This window comes from Jatropha curcas, chromosome 3, assembly GCF_041381405.1.
Source record: "Jatropha curcas cultivar XTBG-Jc1 chromosome 3, XTBG_Jcur_1.0, whole genome shotgun sequence".
Classification (NCBI taxonomy): Eukaryota; Viridiplantae; Streptophyta; class Magnoliopsida; order Malpighiales; family Euphorbiaceae; genus Jatropha; species Jatropha curcas.
In genome coordinates, this window is record NC_143153.1 from 24,149,340 (window position 1) to 24,171,520 (window position 22,181).

General features: G+C 35.8%; 1 protein-coding gene across 1 annotated transcript; it reads right to left on the bottom strand.

Moving 5' to 3' along the window:
• Nucleotides 1-618: 618 nt before the first annotated feature.
• On the bottom strand, nucleotides 619-3,656 carry LOC105645153 (uncharacterized). The gene is made up of 4 exons (XM_089718673.1): nucleotides 3,528-3,656; nucleotides 3,217-3,427; nucleotides 3,044-3,132; nucleotides 619-1,088 (listed from the first exon to the last, which is right to left on the bottom strand). Exons 1-4 carry the CDS (start codon nucleotides 3,555-3,557, stop codon nucleotides 957-959), a joined length of 462 nt encoding a protein of 153 aa, XP_089574799.1. The 5' UTR covers nucleotides 3,558-3,656; the 3' UTR covers nucleotides 619-956.
• Between the last annotated feature and the right edge of the window lie 18,525 nt (nucleotides 3,657-22,181).

Sequence of the window (22,181 nt, forward strand, 5' to 3'; positions counted from 1 at the left end):
CAATGAATTAAAAAAAAAAAAAAAAAAAGCTACCCCTATATAACCTGTAATGTTATTTTGGCTTGTAAAACCCTCCAATAAATTTTTTTAAAAAAAAAGTGATGTTATATTTGGAACTAAGGTAAAGTAAATAAAGATTTAAAAGTTTGCTTTAGAGTTGTTAAAAGATAAAATTAAATATTAAGATTTAAAAAAAAAAAAAACTATACTCTCATTTCAAACATATAACTTGGTTGAATTTATTTTTTTTAAAAATTAATTTATATATATTATTTTTTCCCGAGCTATATCTTAAAAGACATTGAAACAAATATTTTATTTAAAAAATAGAAAATATTTCAAAATAACCTGATTAATATAGGAAATGACTTAACCCCAAATTTAGTGGATTGATGAGGGAAGATTTTATGAGATTACTAACTCTCCAAAGTTCTTTCCAAAACCCTCAAATGGGCCGCTGTTTATCTCTTGTTAATTCAATTAAAGGTCCTTTACAGTCTGGTTGGGAGGTTCAAACGGTATATATTCATAGGGCAGCTAAATCATTCCATTGGATACTGATATTCTTCAGGCTCCAACAGCAGAATTCTAAAAAATATTCCAATATGTTCTTTAAGATCCCGTAAAGCATTAATTCTGCATTACAGCTTCAGTAATTACATGGTGATTAGAAGAACAACTGCTTATCAACTATCATCATACTAAAGCATTTAATGATAATACCTTTCACTTAATAATACATTCAAAAAGAAAAATGAAAAATTACAAAATTTGCAATTGAAAACGAGAAAATATTCTGTTCCGAATACTAACTAAAATTTTGAACTATCTAAAACTATCAGTAAGCGTGGACGAAACAACATGTAGCCCAACTTTCCTGTCTCAAGTACAAGGAGATCAACAAAACTGGACCTCCTTTTGATGGATAGAAATTGGGTATCTTATTTTCCCAACCATCAATACCCCTTTGACACTTTGTCAAGAGCATCAAAAACGTTCTGCAAAGTTACCTCTTCCACTATAACAACCTTGTCTCTTGATTTAGATCCAGAGCCTATGGATACCTGCCTTCTTTTCACACTTAATACCTGTTGACCAACAAGAAATCAATAATAGAGGATTCAAATATGATTTTGATTGCATTATACTAATACAATGCTACTTGAATTCATTAGCAAGGGTACATTTGGTGTTATCTTCATTTTATGTTCTTGTTCCTGGAAAAAGAACTTCAAGTGCTCTTAGTAAAATTGTTTCTGTTTCTTCTTTGACATTTTAGCAACCCTCAAACAAGAAACAAATCAGTAAATAAATAAAATCAAACCCATATAACATGGTTTTTTGAACCATCTTAAAATCCATCACCAAATAGCAGCCTTATCCACTATTGAAACCAACACCAAAAGCGCCCTTATATATGTTCCTGCCACTACCAAAACAGCCACCATCAGTCTCCTACCACCCATTCCCCCCACCCCAAAAACTAATCTGCCATTTATCATCATCATTAGGACAGCTTCACTACTAATACTATCATCTATTCATCTTACCCTCACAGCTGCTCTGCCTGTCTCTTTTAACCTAACCTTGAATGAACAAATCAAAATAATCATAACAGCCCACCATTCTAACCGCATACCAATACTTCTACCAGCTACTCAACCACCACGGCCTTCACCGTCAAGATATCACGATCATAGCCACCAATCTAATATCAGAATTGCCCACTGCTACTATAGTTGCAACTCCAGAATCACCTACTACCACTGCCACCAACCACCTCTACCTCCATTAATTGATAATCTTTAATCCCAATCCTTTACCCCTTCTGCATTACATACTTATCTGCTGTTCCTGCAATCTCTCACCACCTTTTTTTTTTAAAGCATAGACAAACAAGCTAGTAATTAGGCTCAAACCTCAAACTAAACATAACTAGCATAAAAAATGAAGAGATAGAAACTATCAAATTTGCATGAAATCTATTCCTGAGGACCAAAACCTCTTCACAACCGATGAATTTGTAATAATGCCATATATATATCCTAACCATAGTTCCCATGTTTTTAAACAATATACTATCCATCCAAAAAAAAAAAAAAAAAAAAATTCATTGGTTGGAAAAAAAAAGTATAGCAAATATTAGGCATCTAAAAGAATTAAATTTTCCACAAGTAACAAATTTGGCATCCGCACATAGAATATACAATAGTAAAAGGAATAAATGTAAAAATAAGGGAAGCAAGAGCACCATTGCAGCAGCCAAAATTGCTGTGGCCATGGAACTTACTCTCTACATAATGACGAGACTAAAACACTCTCAAGAAGAACTTCTTGAGTAAACAGTTAGACTTCATTGCATTGGCTAAAGCAAAATAAGCCCAATCTCTTCAAAATTAAATACATAAATTGATAGATGATCACTGAGTTGCATGTTGAAGTTTGGTTACTGAGTTGCTCATAGAAGGAGCTTGTGACAAATAAGGGCCTCCATTCATCTCTTTGAACAGGGCTCAGTGGTTGACCATGAGAATCTGTCTGATTTCATTAAACTTCTTGATATTTGGTAAACAGTCAATAGCAGATTTTCTGGAATTTTGATTGAGTTGATTGAATTTTTATGATGAATTCACTATTGCTGGATAAGTGAAATTAAATGATGAAAAATGTTCAGTGGATGTGAGCCTTTTAGCTGAGGTATTAGTTAGATTTTGGCAATTCATCAAAAATTTCGGATGGGTTTTTATAATGTTCTGTTGGGTGCTTGTTAGAATCATTGGCTGAAAATTAATCATTTAGTAGGTGGGGGGGAGAAACAAAAAATCTGCAAATAAGTATTAGACTCAGTCATCTTTTCCTTGTCAATCAAAGGACGTTTTACAATATTTAAAAAAATAAAATCTATAATAATAATAACTTCAAAGAAAAAAACAAATTCACAGGCTTCGACTTGATTTAACATTTTCATTACTTCTAGTTAAGTAACAATAAATAAACAGCTACCTGAGAAATGAGTATATAATCAAGAAAAAGGAGAACTTACAGAACTAATATAATCAAGAAGAGCTGCGTTAGCTTCACCATCCTTGGCTGGGGCGTCTATCTGCACACCTAAAGCTTCATCACTGAAATCTATAATCAGATAAACACAATTAGTAAGATTTTTACAAATTAACAAACAGAGAGAGAGAGAGAGAGAGAGAGACAGATAGACACCCGTGATAGAGGCGGATTTAGAGCCAGGCTTGGCGTGTATGGTGATGGCAACAGAGGAGGGAGGCACGAAACGGATGCACGACGGGTAATTGTTTTGTATAGTTGGTACTGACGGCTTTGGCTTATTTGAATCGGCCGAGTTGGCCTTCGCTTTCCCCTTCTTCGCCGGTGCCATTAAAGCATGTTTTTTCTTCGCCTTTGGAATTTTAACCTGAGATAGTCGAAAACGTAATTAGATGGTCGTTTAAAATGGAAAAAATATTCGATTACACTGTTTACACGGAAATCAATTTCTTCAGGGTAATTTTCACCGGAAGGAATTGAACTATACGGATAATCATTTAACGTGTATCATCTTCGATGTTAATCATAAAAATATCTAAACTCTCCGATTTGTAACAGTAAAAGACGGGGTACCATCTTCAATGTATCATAAAAATATCTGAACTCTCCGATTTGTATCAGTAATATGTATTTTGCCTAATTTGAGAAATTTGGATGGCCGGATTGCCACGTATTTAACGCGTGGCATTTTTATTTAATGAAAAAATTCTATTATTTTCCAGGTTAGCCATTTTCTCTCTCCTCCATCTCAACACTCAGACCCCAACCTCTCTCTCTCTTCACTTTGTCGATTAAGTTTCTTTTTTGTATTTTTTTTTGTTTCTTTTCTTTATTTTTCATCGACAATTTTGAAACCCATTCGAATCTCCCCTGAACTGAACCCCAAATCGCTGATACGGAATCGCTACCGCTCAACCATAGATCTCAAGAAAGCATGAAGAACACTTAAGTTTCTCACATTAATGGAAGTACATGTTGAGATAGAATCTAAAATTCCAGCATATGTCATGCCCTAGCCATACTAGAGCCTAACTTTGGCATAATAAGTTAGTCCATTTTTGTTAGTTTTGAGTTGTAATGTTGTTAATGGGTTGGGCCACTAATATATTGGGCCACCAATATATTGGGCCACGCTTTTATTTCTTATCCTTAGTTGGTTTGGATTAATTATTCCTTATCCTAGATTTTTTTTAAATTTAATTAATCTTTAGTTGATTTGGATTAGTTAATCCTTATCCTTAAGTTGTTAAGATTTGTTAGTCTTATCCTTAGTTGGTTTAGATTAGCTAAATCCTTATCTTTAGTTGATTTAGACTAACTATTCTAAATCCTTTAAGGATCTGGACCTCTTAGAATTAGTATAAATAGCTTGTTATATTGTATCCATTCAACATTCAATTATTCAATGAAATAGAATTCTTCTTCATGCTTTGGCGTGTTCTTGCTTTAGAGGGTGTGAGATTGCATTCTTCTAATTGCATCAAGAATCAAGGTAAACTTATCAATTCTTTGTGGCGTTTATCTTATTCTTTTACTCTATTATTGGTGTTCTTGCTTCTTTAAGCTTTGGGTGCTATAGAGGGGGGTTTAGTTTGATCTTGGATCTCTTCCAAACCTTGTCATAGAGTTCATGGAATTTATTTCCATAGCGTTCTGCGTTAGTTTGGTATCAGAGCCAAAGATTAAGGTAAATTCTTATTTATCTTAGTTCTAGGGTTTGTGATTGTTTGTTTTCTAGTCTTCTTAAATTCTTGTGTTTGTCTTATTGTTTGCTTAGTTTTAATTTTGAATTTGCATCAATTGTGTTTGTTAATTTCGTTCTTGTTCAAAAAAAAAAAATTCTGGAAGTTGTGATCTTAGATCTTGCTAATTAGATTTTGTTCAAAAAAAAAAAAAAACAAAAAAAAAAAAGGAAGAAAATTCGTCCACCATTGAAGCTTGACTTATTGTGTGGATTTTGTTCCTAATTCATAGGGATTTTGTTCCTAAATCTTAGAGATTTGACCTTATTTTGTGGAGATTAATTTTATCCACTATAATCTTTGATAAAATTCAATCTTAACTACTTTGTGGATAAGGTAACAAGAATTAGTTATCCATATCTTTTTAGATTAAGCTTATCCACTATAATCCTTGTCAAAATCTAATTCTAACTAAATTGGGTTATATTGTTAGGATAAAAGAGGATACAAGTCAGCACGCCCGTGCTTCACAATTAGCACACCCGTGCTAGGCTCTGACCTTATAAGGAAAAAAAAATCTTTTATTTATGGATTTTTCTTTGATTGCTTGCTTTGTTTTGGGTAGAATTCATTAGGTCCATATTTGGTTTGCTTTGTAATAAACTAAATTCATACATTATATCCAGAAATTATCTTTTAAATTCTAGTTTCTTTATTCTTGTTTGAGCTTTCTTTTGCTTCTGTTACATTATTAGGGTGTGTTTGGTTGTTTACTACACTCTAATTGATAATTAAGTAGTGCATTGTTTTGTTCTTGTGCTGCTATCCATCTCGTTTTGAGTCTTCTTTCTAGAATTTGTGCTTGCTTTTTTATTGTTAAGATTTATTCCTTGTTTCTAAACGTGCTTTTGAGTTGGTTTGTATACCTAAGATTCTGAAGTACAATTGGAGGAATTGCAATGAGTGATTAAAGGGTGTAAACACGTGAGGGAGTGCTTTACTATAAACTCAAATCTTTTTGTGTTTTCTATTTTGAATACTAACCATGAGTGCAGGCAAGTTTAGAGATAATAGTGAGGATGAAAGTCAAATAGACGATTCCCAATTAAAACTTGTAATGGAATCAATCCAAGAACAATTTAGAAGCTACAACAGTTTCCTCCAAGATATGAGAAAGGATTTGAAGGAGATTAAAGCCGCACGACGCTCTAATACAACAAGAGCTCGTCCTAGTACTACATCGACTAGATTTCAAACTCCTAAAGATGAGGAGTCGATAATCCTAATCATTACTTTAGGAATTTGAACATAAGTCAGGAAGGGTGCAAGGAAGGAAAAATGTGGATTACCTCAATAGGTATTCATTCACAAAGGATGGATGGATGACTGGCCCAAGATCATGTTCCTCAAAAGAAGCGTGTGAAGACCAATATGGAAATCAAAAGATGAGTTTTGAAGCTGCCAATAAAGAAAAAGAGTGTAAAAATAAAATGAGTAAAAATATACTGAGTAAAAATAAAAAGAAAGAGGGAGAAGAAAAGGAAAGACAAATTCAACCTATAATTGTACCTTTGTGCAAAGAAGTTTGTTTGACCATCAATGATCCTAACCCATCTTTGCCAAGTGTGTTTGTTGATCCTTTGCAAGAATTTGAAGATGTGTTTCCAGAAGAGGATTGCCAATCTTCAATTGAGGATAAAAAGATGGTTCTTGATCCATTATCACCTCAAGAAGTATATGAAGATCAAAGGAAGATAATTGAGAGAGAAAGAGAGGTTTCGGCCTTGAGGAAAAATGAGAATGAGATTTCAAAAGAAGAAAAGAGTGAAGAAAAAGAGGAGAAAGAGGCCACAAAAGATACAAAATAAATTAATGGCCCATTAGAGAGTGAAACACCGAGAGGAGAGAAAGAAACAAACTCTTAATTTGAGAAAGGGAAGGAAACGAAGTAGTGATGGAGAGGGTAGACCAGTCTTGATGATTCAGTTAAAAGAATTTTTACTTAATTTGCCTAACATTGACTCTTCTACTTTGCCATCTAGTATCGTTTCTTTGTTACAGGAGTTTTCTAATGATGAAAAGAAGGCCACTTTAGTCAAGGAAATGCATGCTAAGGCTAAAGTTTATAGAGACATAAAAAGGAGGAACAAACAATATGCTGACCATGTGACCAAAAGAAGGAAGAATATAATATTTGTGCTAGGTGATTGGTTTTGGGTACATTTTCGCAAGGAAAAGTTTCCCAACCAAAGGAAGATTAAGCTTGATGAACGTGGAAATTTGGACACCTACAAGATAGACTTACTAGGTGAGTATGGTGTTTCCATTGTTTTCAATGTTTATGATTTGTCTCCTTTTGACATGGATGCAGATTTGAGGACAAATCTTTTTGAGGAAAGGGGGAATGATACGAATCCGCCATCACTCATCCATGGAACTCAAGGGAGAAAGGAGAACAACATGAAAAATCCATTAGTGCTACCTAGTGGATCAATTACAAGAAGTCATGCAAAGAAATATCGAGCAACCATGGAGATCAAGAGAACATGGATACCTCAACTTCTAATTAAGATTCGAGGACGAATCTTTTCGAGGAAAGGGAGAATGATACGGAATCGCTACCGCTCAACCATAGATCTCAAGAAAGGATGGAGAACACCTAAGTTTCTCACATTAATGGAAGCACATGTTGAGATGGAATCTGAAATTTCAGCATATGGCATGCCCTGACCATACTAGAGCCTAACTTTGGCGTAATAAGTTAGCCCATTTTTGTTAGTTTTGAGTTGTAATGTTGTTAATGGGTTGGGCCACCAATATATTGGGCCACCCTTTTATTTCTTATCCTTAGTTCGTTTGGATTAATTATTCCTTATCCTAGATTTGTTTAGATTTAACTAATCTTTAGTTGATTTGGATTAGTTAATCCTTATCCTTAAGTTGTTAAGATTTGTTAGTCTTATCCTTAGTTGGTTTAGATTAGCTAAATCCTTATCTTTAGTTGATTTAAACTAACTATTCTAAATCCTTTAAGGATCTGGACCTCTTAGAATTAGTAGCTTGTTATATTGTATTCATTCAACATTCAATTATTCAATGAAATAGAATTCTTCTTCATGCTTTGGCGTGTTCTTGCTTTAAAGGGTATGAGATTGCATTCTTCTAATTGCATCAAGAATCAAGATAAACTTATCAATTCTTTGTGGCGTTTATCTTATTCTTTTACTCTATTATTGGTGTTCTTGCTTCTTTAAGCTTTGGGTGCCATAGAGGGGGGTTTAGTTTGATCTTGGATCTCTTCCAAAACTTGTCATAGAGTTCATGGAATTTATTTCCATAGGGTTCTACGTCAATCGCCACGCAATCTTCAGTTCGTTTGGGTTTCATCATCCTTTTTCACTACTGTTTGAGAAATCCAGACCATCAAAAGCGTCAATTTGGGGACTCTTCATCCGTTTTGGGGTAACTTGCTCTCTTTTTCATCTTTTCTTTTTCTTTCAAAGCGTCAATTTTTTGGCTACTTAGAGCAACGTTATGAGAATAAAAAAAAAAAAGAAGAAAGAAGAAAGTAAGTAACAAGAAAGGAAGGAGCTTTGGACGCGTATGTAAAGTGCACGGATTAGAATAAAAAAGAAGAAAGGAAGAGAAGAAAGGCAGAGAGAGAATCGGTCGAACCCAGACGCATTGCTTCGATGGATAAAAGCCCAATAGGTATTTATCCTATTTTGTCTTATTTTATATTGAATGACTTTGTTGTAGAAAACATGTGGTCCACCATTGCTGAAAATTTTTATTATTATTGCTTTTGGATTTTTGTGTGGTTGAAAAGGGAAAAAAGCTTGAGGTAGACATATGGTCCTACTGTGGTTACTGAGATTTTTTATTATTTTTACTTTGGATTTGTATTTGGTCTCCATGTTAAATACGATGGTTGTGTCTTTATTAGGGTTTTTAGGTTACTGACATTGTTAAATTTACTCATTGCATCTTTGATTTGCATGGTTATTGATGTTTACTTTAACATTGTTGCTTGTTTTTGTTTTGAATAGGAGGAGAAGGGCTTGATTATGATTTAATTATTCACTATGGAGGTGTAAAGGGGCAACATGGTTATTTTGATGAGTTTGAGTTTACCCTAACTGTAACGACCCATTTTTCTTGTGTTTAATAGTAGTTTACCGGTCTGTGAATAGTACCACCAGTCCGGAAGTTGGTATTATTTTTGGTCCAGAAAAATTACTATTTATGTTTTATATTTTATTTAACATTTTTGGAGCATGTATGCATGGTTTTTATGGGTGAAAAGTAAGTAAGGAATATCTTTGGAGAATTTAGATAATTAGTGAATAGTGAATTATGGTATTATATTAAGTAAGGAAATTTGAGTAATTATTTTTATGGAGGAAATTTGAGGAATTATTTTTATGGAATAAATTAGAGAGTTTTGTGGAAATAAATAATATTTTGAAGGAATTTAATTGGAGAATATTTGGAGAAAAGACCAAAACACCCTCCAATTTGGAGAAAAGACCAAAATGCCCCTAGTTGCTTTATTAAAGGCAACCATCAATTATTGAGCCCCAAATTTGTTCCTTCTTCTTATGCCTTACACGTTTCCTTCTCCTCCTCCTCCTTCTTCTTCTTCTTCTTCTTCTTCTTCTTCTTCATTTTCTTCAATTCCTACTTAGTAAACACCCATCCAACTTGATTTAAGTCATAAATCTTAGAGAGTGAAGCTAGAGAAGTAATCTTTGGTGACTAATTTCAAGGAATTTGGTGATTTTGCTACTTGGGTCAAGTAAGTGATTTTATGATAAGTGAATTATTTTTGGGTTTAGAGTTGTCTTTTAGCATATCCTTGCTTAATCATGCTCCAATTACTGCATGTTCAAATTTAATGATTTTATGTATATACATGATTTTTTTTAGTATGTTGTCATCACAACATTGGTTTGTTGTATTTTATGAGCACCACTGAGTTTTATACTCAGCGCGTTGATTTTATCACGCGCAGGTTGGAGATTGTGCTTGCTGTTTAAAGACCTGAAGAGTAGCATCAGAGCTGAAGAGATCTTTTGGTAGTTGATTAGTATTTTATGTAACTAAAAATTATGGCATGTATAAGTATTACATTTTTGGAGACTGTATGAGTTAATTTATAACTTAAGCCTATTGTTGTAAATTATTTTGGTGTATATATTGGGAGATAAACTTGGAACTTATTTAATGGTTAGAATATTAGAAGTTGATATGTTTAAATGCATCTATTTAATTGGTGAATATTAAAATGTTATTGAGGATATGAAATGATAGAAGTGCTATTGTGTTGTTATTGGAGTTTGATGGGGTTTGGAGTTTGGAATTGAGAGTGCTTTGTATTCATATGTTTGGCAACTTCTATTTTTAGGAGAAACTCTTGCAGTTTTTCTGTAGGACTCTCCCAATTTTGTATATTACTCGATTATCTGTAGCTAATAATGGTGCACTCGTGGCAGAGCTTATGATCAGACCTAGCCTACTTCAGCGGATTCGAGATACACAGAGGGATGATGAGACAATTGCCTTGTGGAAAGTCCTAGTCAGAGATGGAAGGAAAAAGAGATTTATGATTAAAGATGACGACTGCTTATACTTTGGGGACCGGATTTGTGTGCCTAAAATTTCAGAATTGAGAAAGAGTATCTTAAAGGAAGCTCATAGTAGTCCCTATGCTATGCATCCTGGCAGTAATAAGATGTATCAAGATTTGAAATCACAGTATTGGTGGCCGGCGATGAAGAGGGATATCACAGATTATGTGTCGAGGTGTTTGATGTGCCAACAAGTGAAAGTAGAGCATCAGTTTCCTTCTGGTTTGTTACACCCTACTTCTATTCCAGAGTGGAAATGGGATAAGGTTACTATGGATTTTGTGACTGGATTGCCTTTAACTCCTAAAAAGAAAGATGCGGTATGGGTCATAGTTGACAGATTAACTAAGTCAGCACACTTTCTTCCTGTTAGGACCGACTTCACCATGGAGCAATATGCAGAGCTGTATATAGATGAGATAGTGAGATTACATGGGGTTCCTTCTTCCATCATTTCAGATAGAGATCCGAGATTTACTTCTAGATTTTGGAAGAAGCTACATGAGGCCCTGGGTACTAAGCTGAATTTCAGCACAGCTTTTCATCCTCAGACAGATGGTCAGTCAGAGCGGGTTATTCAGATTTTGGAGGATATGTTAAGAGCTTGTGCTATTGAGTTTGAGGGCAGTTGGGAGAAGTACATTCGACTTGTAGAATTTGCCTACAATAACAGTTATCAGTCGAGTATTTAGACGGCCCCTTTTGAAGCACTATATGGTAGGAGATGTAGGACTCCACTGTGTTGGTCAGAATTGAGTGAGGGCAAGATGGTAGGTCCGGATTTGATTCGGGATACAGAGGAAAAGGTCAGAATTATCAGAGATAGATTGAAAGCAGCTTCAGATCGTCAGAAATCTTATGCGGATTTGAAGAGGAAAGATATAGAGTATGCAGTGGGAGATAAGGTTTTCCTTAAGGTATCTCCATGGAAAAAGATATTGAGATTTGGAAGAAAGGGGAAGCTTAGTCCTAGGTTCATTGGTCCATATGAGATCATTGAGCATGTGGGTCCATTAGCCTATAGACTAGCTTTACCACCAGACCTGGATAGGATACATAATGTTTTCCACGTATCTATGTTGAGGAGGTATCGGTTCGACCCATCACATGTAATATCAGTGGAATCTGTGACTATAGAGCCAGATTTAACTTATGAGGAAGAACCAGTGAGGATACTTGCTAGGGAAATCAAGGAACTAAGGAATAAGAGAATTCCATTGGTAAAGGTTCTTTGGAGAAACCATAAGACCGAGGAAGTTACATGGGAAAGTGAAGATATTATGAGACAATAGCATCCTTAATTGTTTAATTCAGGTGAATTTCGAGGACGAAATTCTTTAAGGGGGGGAGAACTGTAACGCCCCATTTTTCCTGTGTTTAATAGTAGTTTACCGGTCTGTGAATAGTACCACCGGTCCGGAAGTTGGTATTATTTTTGGTCCGGAAAAATTATTACTTATGTTTTATATTTTATTTAACATTTTTGGAGCATGTATGCATGGTTTTTATGGGTAGAAAGTAAGTAAGGAATATTTTTGGAGAATTTAGATAATTAGTGAATAGTGAATTATGGTATTATATTAAGTAAGGAAATTTGAGCAATTATTTTTATGGAGGAAATTTGAGCAATTATTTTTATGGAATAAATTTGAGAGTTTTGTGGAAATAAATAATATTTTGAAGGAATTTAATTATAGAATATTTGGAGAAAAGACCAAAACACCCTCCAATTTGGAGAAAAGACCAAAATGCCCCTAGTTGCTTTATTAAAGGCAACCATCAATTATTGAGCACCAAATTTGTTCCTTCTTCTTATGCCTTACACATTTCCTTCTCCTCCTCCTCCTCCTCCTTCTTCTTCTTCTTCTTCTTCATTTTCTTCAATTCCTACTTAGTAAACACCGATCCAACTTGATTTAAGTCATAAATCTTAGAGAGTGAAGCTAGAGAAGTAATCTTTGGTGACTAATTTCAAGGAATTTGGTGATTTTCCTACTTGGGTCAAGTAAGTGATTTTATGATAAGTGAATTATTTTTGGGTTTAGAGTTGTCTTTTAGCATATTCATGCTTAATCATGCTCCAATTACTTCTTTTATTTGTTTTCTTTGTTTGATTTTGAGTTTCTTACATGTAGAGGGTGGAGAGCCTTCTAACAAAGATAAAGGCAAGACCAAAGCTTGAGAAGCTTTGATTAAAGCTTGTTAAAGCTTGTTTTGAAGGTTAGTGTTCATAAACACACTTACCTTACTCAAAATTTTGATTTTGTGCCTTTATGCTATTATGTGTATATTTTGAGATTTTGTATGAAATGATTGATTTGTTGAATTTTGGTTGCCATTACATGCTCTTGGATGATGTTTGATGAGTATTTATGTTGTGGTAGACATTTCTACCTTGTATCTTTGTGGTTCATGTTCCTTTCGTGGCTAAAGTAAACTGAATTTGGAAAAAACGTGATTTTGAGTGAGATTTAGGACCATTTTTCAATCCTTTATAATTTCTATCTATGTCTGAGTCCTTCATAAAAGTTGTAGGTCTATCTCTTAGCTTTCCAACCCATCCTCTTGTGTCCAATTTGGAGATATATAACTCAACTTATGGCTGAAACACTCAAACTGACTCTGTTTGTGTCGGGCCACATGCATCACTGAATTGAGTGCCCATTTTGACCACTATAATGACAAGATTAGGTTCTGAGTTCTTCATAAAGGTTGTTTCCCTGTGTCTTGAGAATTCTCTCGTTCTGGATTGGTTTAATTTGAGTATTTGGTTTAGTAGGAATTCAATAAAAAATAGACTTGGTTCTGCTGAATCAGGTCCGGTCTGTTAGTTTGTGTTCCTAGCTTTGTTTTGTTATTTTCCATATTGATCTGGGCTGTGATCCCTTCATAACATTTGTAGGCTTTTTGTCTTAGCTTTCTAATGAATCTGATTTCATTTAATTTGGAGACCCATAACTCAAGTTATGTGTTAAAAACACAGCAAGGGTCAATGTCATTTTTATGCTGGAATTTTTCTATGTTAAGTCATTTTGTTTAAGTATGAGAATTTTTATGAATTACTTAAGTTTAAATTAAGTTTTTATTATGATTTTAAGAAGCCTTAAGAAAATGAATTTTACGAGAAATTTTTTTGGGCTCTAATATACTTGGTGTGGATTTGATGCATGATTTGATTTTATTATGTATGATGAGCATGCTCGGCATTTGATGCCATTATGATAAGAAGCTATGATCATATGCTAGGCACGTGGGTGTCTTATGTTAGGGCGGACGCGCTCTATATGTTATGAAAAGGTTGGCGACCTAAGGCCATTATGAATAAGCTATGAAAACTTATCTGCTTCTTTTTTTCCTAAGTGTATGTGAGCCCTTATACAATATTTTTAAGGAAGTGAAATAAATGAGATCACATTATGTTAATAACTCTTAGTTTACCACAACATATTTATGATATCAAATGAATTTCTAAAGCATGATGTGTTGGTGTGCATATGTACTGCATGTTCAAATTTAATGATTTTATGTATATACATGATTTTTTTTTTCGTATGTTGTCATCACAACATTGGTTTGTTGTATTTTATGAGCACCACTGAGTTTTATACTCAGCGCATTGATTTTATCACGCGCAGGTTGGAGATTGTGCTTGCTGTTTAAAGACCTGAAGAGTAGCATCAGAGTTGAAGAGATCTTTTGGTAGTTGATTAGTATTTTATGTAACTAAAAACTATGGCATGTATAAGGATTACATTTTTGGAGACTGTATGAGTTAATTTATAACTTAAGCCTATTGTTGTAAATTATTTTGGTGTATATATTGGGAGATAAACTTGGAACTTATTTAATGGTTAGAATATTAGAAGTTGATATGTTTAAATGCATCTATTTAATTGGTGAATATTAAAATGTTATTGAGGATATGAAATGATAGAAGTGCTATTGTGTTGTTATTGGAGTTTGATGGGGTTTGGAGTTTGGAATTGAGAGTGCTTTGTATTCATATGTTTGGCAACTTCTATTTTTAGGGGAAACTCTTGCAGTTTTTTTGTAGGACTCTCCCAAATCATTTTCAAAACAAACTATTATTACTTGCTAAACTTATGAATACTAAGTCACTTCTAATTCATAATATGATTTATATGTAGGTTAGGACGGTGCCTCCGGCACCGAATGTGGCATCCACCGTCGGGTCTTTCGGGATCAGGCGGCGGGTGTTACACTAACATGTTGCAATGTAGATATGATGTCTGTTATCAGGGTAGATAAAGCCTTACAAAGGATGGGTATAGAGGGTGTTTGTAGATATTGGTGGTTAGAACCGGGTAAAGCATTTAGTGAGAGTCTTAAGCCACTTGAAAAAGAAAGTGATGTCTATGAAATGTCTTTATACAGTAGTAACCATGGGATCGTTCATGTATATGTAGAACACCTTAGAGTTGCTAAAATTGAGGAGGCCATAAATTTAATGCTCCTACAAGTTCTATAGTTATAGATGAAATTGTGGATGAAACTATTGATGTAACTCCAAACCCATCGACTTCAAAACCATCCAAAGCAAGCACTTCAAATCCAATTACTTGAAATAAGCATACTTTTCCTACATTATTGGGTCTGCCACCCACTGAGCAACGTTTAGGTGAAAGTTTTCAATCTTTAGGTGATACTCAACATACCTTAGGTGACTTGAACCAATGGGAACTTAATGAGGACTTTGAGTTTGTGTTAGGGGAAAGTAGTGTAATAAATTTACATGAAAACGTGGGAGGGGGTGAGAAAAATGAAGTGGGAGTGAATGCACAAAATGAGACAGCAGTGAGTAATGGTGTAGAAGAAGTAAGAGGGGGTGAACAAAGTGAGGCAGGAGTGATAGAAAACTAAACTTGTCTATAACTAATTAAAAGTCATGGACGGTGGATGCATGGTCAAAGACGGTTCCTAAATGAGTAAAGTCTTGGTTGGTGAAAGCATAGTCAATGGACGGTGCCTAACTTGGACTATTGTTGGAAGGCTACCAAAGTGGATTCAAGACACCAATCATATTGCCTATATATACATGTAAAATACGAATGAATAAAGTAGACATAGAGATTAGTTTTCTCTTATATGTGTGTGAGATTATAAAAAAAATAAAATAAAGTGAGTTGTGAGTGTGTCTCCCTTGTAATATTACTCCAGTAATATAATTGAGTATTTGTATTTGAGTATTGTGATTGTTCATAATTAAGTAACTTATATTATTGCCAACATTTGGTATCAGAGCTTAGTTCAAATCTTGCCATGGCATCCACAAGTACGTTCAAAACACAAGTGCCTAGATTGACAAAGAGCAATCATGATATTTGGTGTATACAAATGAAGGCTCTGCTGGGATCACTTGATGTGTGGGATCTCGTGGAGTCTGGATTCATCGAACCCGACGCGATGGCAGAAGCATAAATGAAGAAAGAAGAAAAGGAGGAGTTGAAGGAGCTAAGAAAGAGGGAGAAAAAGGCCTTGTTCACAATATCAAGGTCTCGATGAAACCGCGTTCGAGATAGTCGCCCCCGCTAAGACGTCAAAAGAAGCCTGAGAGATACTCCAGAAAGGGTTCGGTGGTGTCGACAAAGTAAAGAAGATTCGCTTACAAGCTCTCCGCACTCAATTCGAGTCACTACATCAAGAAAGCTCGGAGTCCGTTTCTGACTATATCACGAGGGTCATCTCGATCGTTCACCAAATGAGAAGAAATGGATAAAATCTGGATGATGTTCAAGTAGTTGAAAAAATCCTACGGTCCCTTGATTCCAAATTTGATTTTGTGGCCGTGATGATAGAAGAGTCTATGGATTTAGAGGAGATGACGGTAGAGCAGCTCATGGGCTCTCTTCAAGCACATGAACAACGACTTGTAAAGAGAGGTGAAGGAAAATCCTTAGAGCAAGCATTACAAGCGAAGCTAACTTTGAAAAATGTCAATTCTCGAGGTGGTTCTCAAAGAGGAAGATTCACATCAAGAAGAGGAAAAGGCGGTCGAACAACTACCACCATTGAACATCCCCATAATGACGATGGAGAATTAGCCGAAAGAAGAACTGATTGAGGACGCGGCCGTGGTCATGGTCAAAGTTGCGGACGAGGTCGTGTTGGATAGAGATATTACAAATCTGATGTTCAATGTCATATTTATAAAAAATATGGCCATTATGCAAAAGAGTGTTGGTATAACACCAACAACGGCGGAGAAAAGGCGAATCTCGGGGAGAAGACCGATGAAGATGGAGTACTCTTGATGGCCTATGATGGAGTAGAGAATCAAGACTCCATCACATGGTTCATAGATGCTGGCGCATCCAATCATATGTGTGGAAAAAAGAACCTATTTGTGGATCTTAACAAAAGGCGTGAAGGGTCTATTACCTTTGGCGATCTTTCCCGACGACCAATTGAGGGGAAAGGTAAAATTCTCTTTGAACTTAAAAACGGACAGCGGCTATGCATCTCTGATGTATATTATGTTCCTGATATGAAGAATAATATTTTGAGTGTCGGACAATTCCTCGAGAAGGGGTACGATATTTGAATGAAAGACCAAGCTCTTAGCATCCGTGATAAAAATAACAAACTTATCAAGAATGTCACGATGACGAAGAACCGAATGTTCCCTCTAAGACTAAGCATTAATGAGGAGAATTGTTTAAAGGCAGTAACCATAGACAATTCCACTCTTTGGCATATCCGGTCTGGCCTTCTCAATTTTGAGGCGTTGAAGTTGTTGGAAAAGAATAATATGGTGAGAGGCATGCCGAAAATTGATCGTCCTAACGAAGTATGTGAAGCATGTGTTGTTGGAAAGCAACACAGGAAGCCGTTCAAGAAGTATCCTTCAACGAGAGCAGCTGGTTGTCTCGACTTGGTCCACTCTAATGTATGCGGACCAATCACGCCTATCTCAATCAGCGAAAATAGGTACTTCTTGACATTTACTGATGATTATAGTGGCAAAACTTGGGTTTATATGATGAAGGAGAAAAGTGAAGTTTTAGGAAAGTTTAAAGAATTTAAAAGTATGGTCGAGAAACAAATTGGATGTCCCTTGAAGTGTTTACGCACCGATAGAGGGGGTGAGTATACTTCTCGAGAATTTGATACGTTTTACAAAGAAAATGGGATCATACATCAACTTACGATGCCGCAAATGCCCCAACAAAACGAAGTCTTAGAGAGGAAGAATCGGACCATCTTGAATATGGTTCGTTGTATGTTAAACGAGAGGAAGGTTCCAAAAGAATTCTGGGGAGACGCTGTTGCTTGTTCAGTTTATTTACTGAATAGGTTTCCTCCGAGGAGAGTTGGAGACATAACACTGGAAGAAGCTTGGAGCAAGAGGAGATCGAACGTTGATCATCTTCGAGTCTTCGGGTGTGTGGCAGATGCAAAGATGCAAGAAGAGAAGCGGACAAAGCTCGAAGATAAAAGCTTAAAGTGTGTTATGCTTGGATATGGAGAAAATTCCAGTGGATATAAATTATACAATCCCGTCACAAAAAGGATTGTGATGTCAAGAGATGTTGAGTTTGTTGAAGATCGTGCATGGAACTGGGAAGATAACAACCAAAAAAAGGAAATTACGGTCATAGAAGATTTAAAAAAGGACAGCGGTCAGACCGAAGAAGAAGAAAATTGGGACATTACCCCCACATGTTGGTATCCATACGGAGGAAAGTTCCTTGAGTGAATCCCCTGTGAGGAAGACAAGGACAATCAGTGACCTTTATAATTCCACGGAGGAAGTTAATATAGACGAAGAAGAACTATATGGTAACCTTTGTCTCTTTGTAGGATATGATCCCATAACAATTGAGGAAGCCTCAAAAGAAACAAAATGGAGACATGCCATGGAGGAGGAGATCCGATCCATCAAGAAGAACAAGACTTGGGAGCTCACCTCACTTCCACGAGGTCATAAAGCCATTGGAGTCAAATGGGTGCATAAGACAAAAACAAACGCAAATGGAGATGTGGAGAAATATAAGGCGAGGCCTGTCGTGAAAGGAGACAAGCAAAAATTCGGGATAGACTACAAAGAAGTCTTTGACCAGTGGCTCAGCTTGAGACGGTAAGATTACCCATTTCACTTGCTGCACAACAGAAATGGAGAATTTTCCAAATGGATGTGAAGTTAGCATTTTTGAATGGCAATCTTGAAGAGGAAGTTTATGTTGAACAACCACCAGGATTTATCGTCAAAGGAGAAGAAGAAAAGTTGTACCGATTAAAAAAGGCGCTCTATGGGCTGAAACAAGCTCCAAGAGCGTGGAATTCCAGAATCGATGTCTACTTTATTCGAAGTGGTTTTGCTAGGTGCCCTTACGAGCATTCTTTATACTTAGAGAATAACCCCAATGAAGATACTTTGCTTGTGTGTTTATATGTAGATGATTTGGTGTTCACAAGCAATAGTCCCTCTATGATTGGAGAATTTAAGCACTCCATGGAGAAGGAGTTTGAAATGACCGACTTGGGCCTTATGGCTTACTTTCTCGGCATTGAGGTAAAGTAAGAATAAGAAGTGATATTTATCTCTCAAAGTAAGTATGCTAGAGAGATCTTAAAAAAATTTCTATGGAGGATTGTCAACCAGTTGATACTCCGGTCGAGTATGGAGTTCGAATTACAAAAGAAGGAGAAGGGAAGTTGGTGAATCCAACTCATTACATAAGTCTCATAGGCTGTCTACGTTACTTGACGTGTACTCGACCTGATATACTCTTTGGAGTTGGTTTGGTGAGCAGATACATGGAGACTCTAAAGACCTCTCATTTCAAGAGGGCGAAAGGAATCCTAAAGTACATAAAAGGCACACTTGACTACGGGCTATTTTATTCCTGAAAAGAACCGTGGAACTTGTCGGTTTTAGTGACAGCGACTGGGCCGGAAGCATTGATGACCGCAAGAGCACATTCGGATTTGTGTTCTACCTTGGAGGTACGACATTTACTTGGTCATCTAAGAAACAATCCATTGTTGCATTATCTACTTGTGAGGTAGAGTATATTGCTGCATCATCATGTGTTTGCCATGCCATAAGGCTAAGAAGATTGTTGGAGGAGCTCAGAGTAAAACAAGGAGGCCCGACCAAGATCTACGTTGATAACAAGTCAACAATTGAGCTTGCGAAAAATCCAGTCCATCATGAAAGATCCAAACATATTGATACTCGATTTCATTTTATTCGAGAGCATATCAGGAGCAAGGACGTAGGGCTCATGCATGTAAAGACCAATGATCAAGTTGCTGACATATTTACGAAGGCTCTGAAGACTGATATGTTTCAGTACTTACGAAGCTTGCTCGGTATCACCGTCATCGAAGAGACAAGTTTAAGGGGAGGAAATGATAGAAAACTAAACTTGTCTACAGCTAATTAAAAGTCATGGAAGGTGGATGCATGGTCAAAGACGGTTCCTAAATGAGTAAAGTCTTGGTTGGTGAAAGCATAGTCAATGGACGGTGCCTAACTTGGACTATTGTTGGAAGGCTACCAAAGTGGATTCAAGACACCAATCATATTGCCTATATATATATGTAAACTACGAATGAATAAAGTAGACATAGAGATTAGTTTTCTCTTATATGTGTGTGAGATTATAAAAAAAAATAAATAAAGTGAGTTGTGAGTGTGTCTCCCTTATAATATTACTCCAGTAATATAATTGAGTATTTGTATTTGAATATTGTGATTATTCATAATTAAGTAATTTATATTATTGCCAACAAGGAGAAGGGGATGGTGTAGAAGAAGAGCTTAGGGATGATGATTATCATGTTGAGGTTGGGGATGATGATTTTGCTACTGTTGTCAATAATAGAGGGAATGAAGCAAAGGGTAGAGGGAGACCTATAAGGACTGGTGGCATAAATGTTGGGGGTGTAGGAGATACAATTAACAAAGAGGTAGGAGATGATGAATCTGATTATGCTCCATCAGATGAATTAAGAATTGAGTCTAGTGACGATGAAGGGAGGCCTAGGTATCCAACATTTCATGATAGAGACATTTTGAAGCCAACCTTTAAGATAAGAATGTTGTTTAAGAATAGGGAACAATTCAAAGAGGCTTGTAGGAATTTTGGGATTGTCAAAAGGTTTTAAGTGTCCTTTAGCATAAACAAGAAAGAGAAAGTCCAAGCTGAGTGTCATAATAATTGTGGTTGGAAAATCTTTACAAGTAAATTCAATAAAAAATCAACCATTGACCCCACATTCTAAATAAAAACAGGCCAGTTCACACACACATGTGCAAAAGTCTTCAGCGACTTTCATTGCACTGCCACATGGCTTTCACAAATGTACTTAGAGGACTTTAAGGTAAATCCTAGTTGGGAATTGAGTCATTTCATTAGTAGGGTTCAAAAGGAGCATGGATATACTATATGGAGAATGAAGGCATGGAGGGCTAGGGCAAAGGCACTTAGTGTCATTTATGGTGTTGAAACACATCAGTACACAATGTTGCATTACTATAGGGCAGAACTTCTTAGAACAAATCCTGGTTCCACGGTTACTTTTAAGAGTGAGGGGCGGGGGGTTTGAAGGGATGTATATATGCCTTTATCCTTTGAACAAGTGCTTCAAAGAGTGATAAGCAAAAAGCAATTAAAGCTATTAACTTTCTATATCAAGTAACTTATTTTCTGCTTTTTTTTAACTGTAACTAACTTGCCTTTTTTTTTTTTTTGCATTTTTTTAACTTGATGGGCTTCTCCAATTCAAAGGGTTTAATGAATATCATTAATAGAATGTGGCCAAATGTGGAATATAGATTGTGTGTTAGGCATATATATACTGATTATAGGACACATTTTAAAGGCAAAGAACTTAAGGACATGCTATGGGATACATCTAGGGCAAGTCATAATGCTAAGTTGAAGAAGTGTTTGGATGATATAGAAAAAAAAAAGTCCAGAAGCTAAGGAATGGTTGAGAGCTAGGCCATGTGAAAACTGGTCTAGAGCATGCTTTAGGACAAACATAAAGTGTGACATGCTTATTAATAATTTATGTGAGTCCTTCAACAAGTACATACTAGATACTAGAGACCAAGCCATAGTTACTATGCTTGAGATGGTAAGAAAAAAGCTGATGAAGAGACTGCATAGGAAGAGGGAATAAATGAAAAATGTGCAAGGTCCTTTGTGCCTTAAGATCCAAAAAAAATTAAATGAGAGTATGGAATTTGCACATTATTAGATACCTACTTTCATATGGGAACCTACGGTTCAGGTCGCAGGCCCTCAGGGTCAATATATAGTGGACATGGATCAAAATACTTGCTCTTGTAGAAGGTGAGACCTCACAGGCATTCCATGTGGACATGCCATTGCTTGCATAATGGGAAATAATAATGAAGAACCTGAGTTATATGTTAATGACTTTTACAAGGTAGACACTTATATAAAGGTTTATAGTCATTTCATAAACCCAATATATGGTCCAGAAATGGGGCATAAATCAGGGAACATGACAAATATTACTCCACCAAGTCCTATGAAAAAGAAAAGGGGTAGAAAGCCACAAGCAAAGAGAAAGCAAGTAGAGGAATTGGAGCAGGCTGCCACTAAGGGAAAACTAAGCAAGAAGGCCTTAGTGAACATGAAATATAGCATTTGTGGTGTTGTGGGGCACAATAAGAGGTTTCATAGAGATAGACAGCAAGTTGAAGGTGCATCTCAGAAACCCCCTCAAGGAAAGGTAACAACATTTAATGAAATGTATTAAATTATTAATTTCTGTAATTTGAACAAGGTTTATGGTCTTATATTTTTTT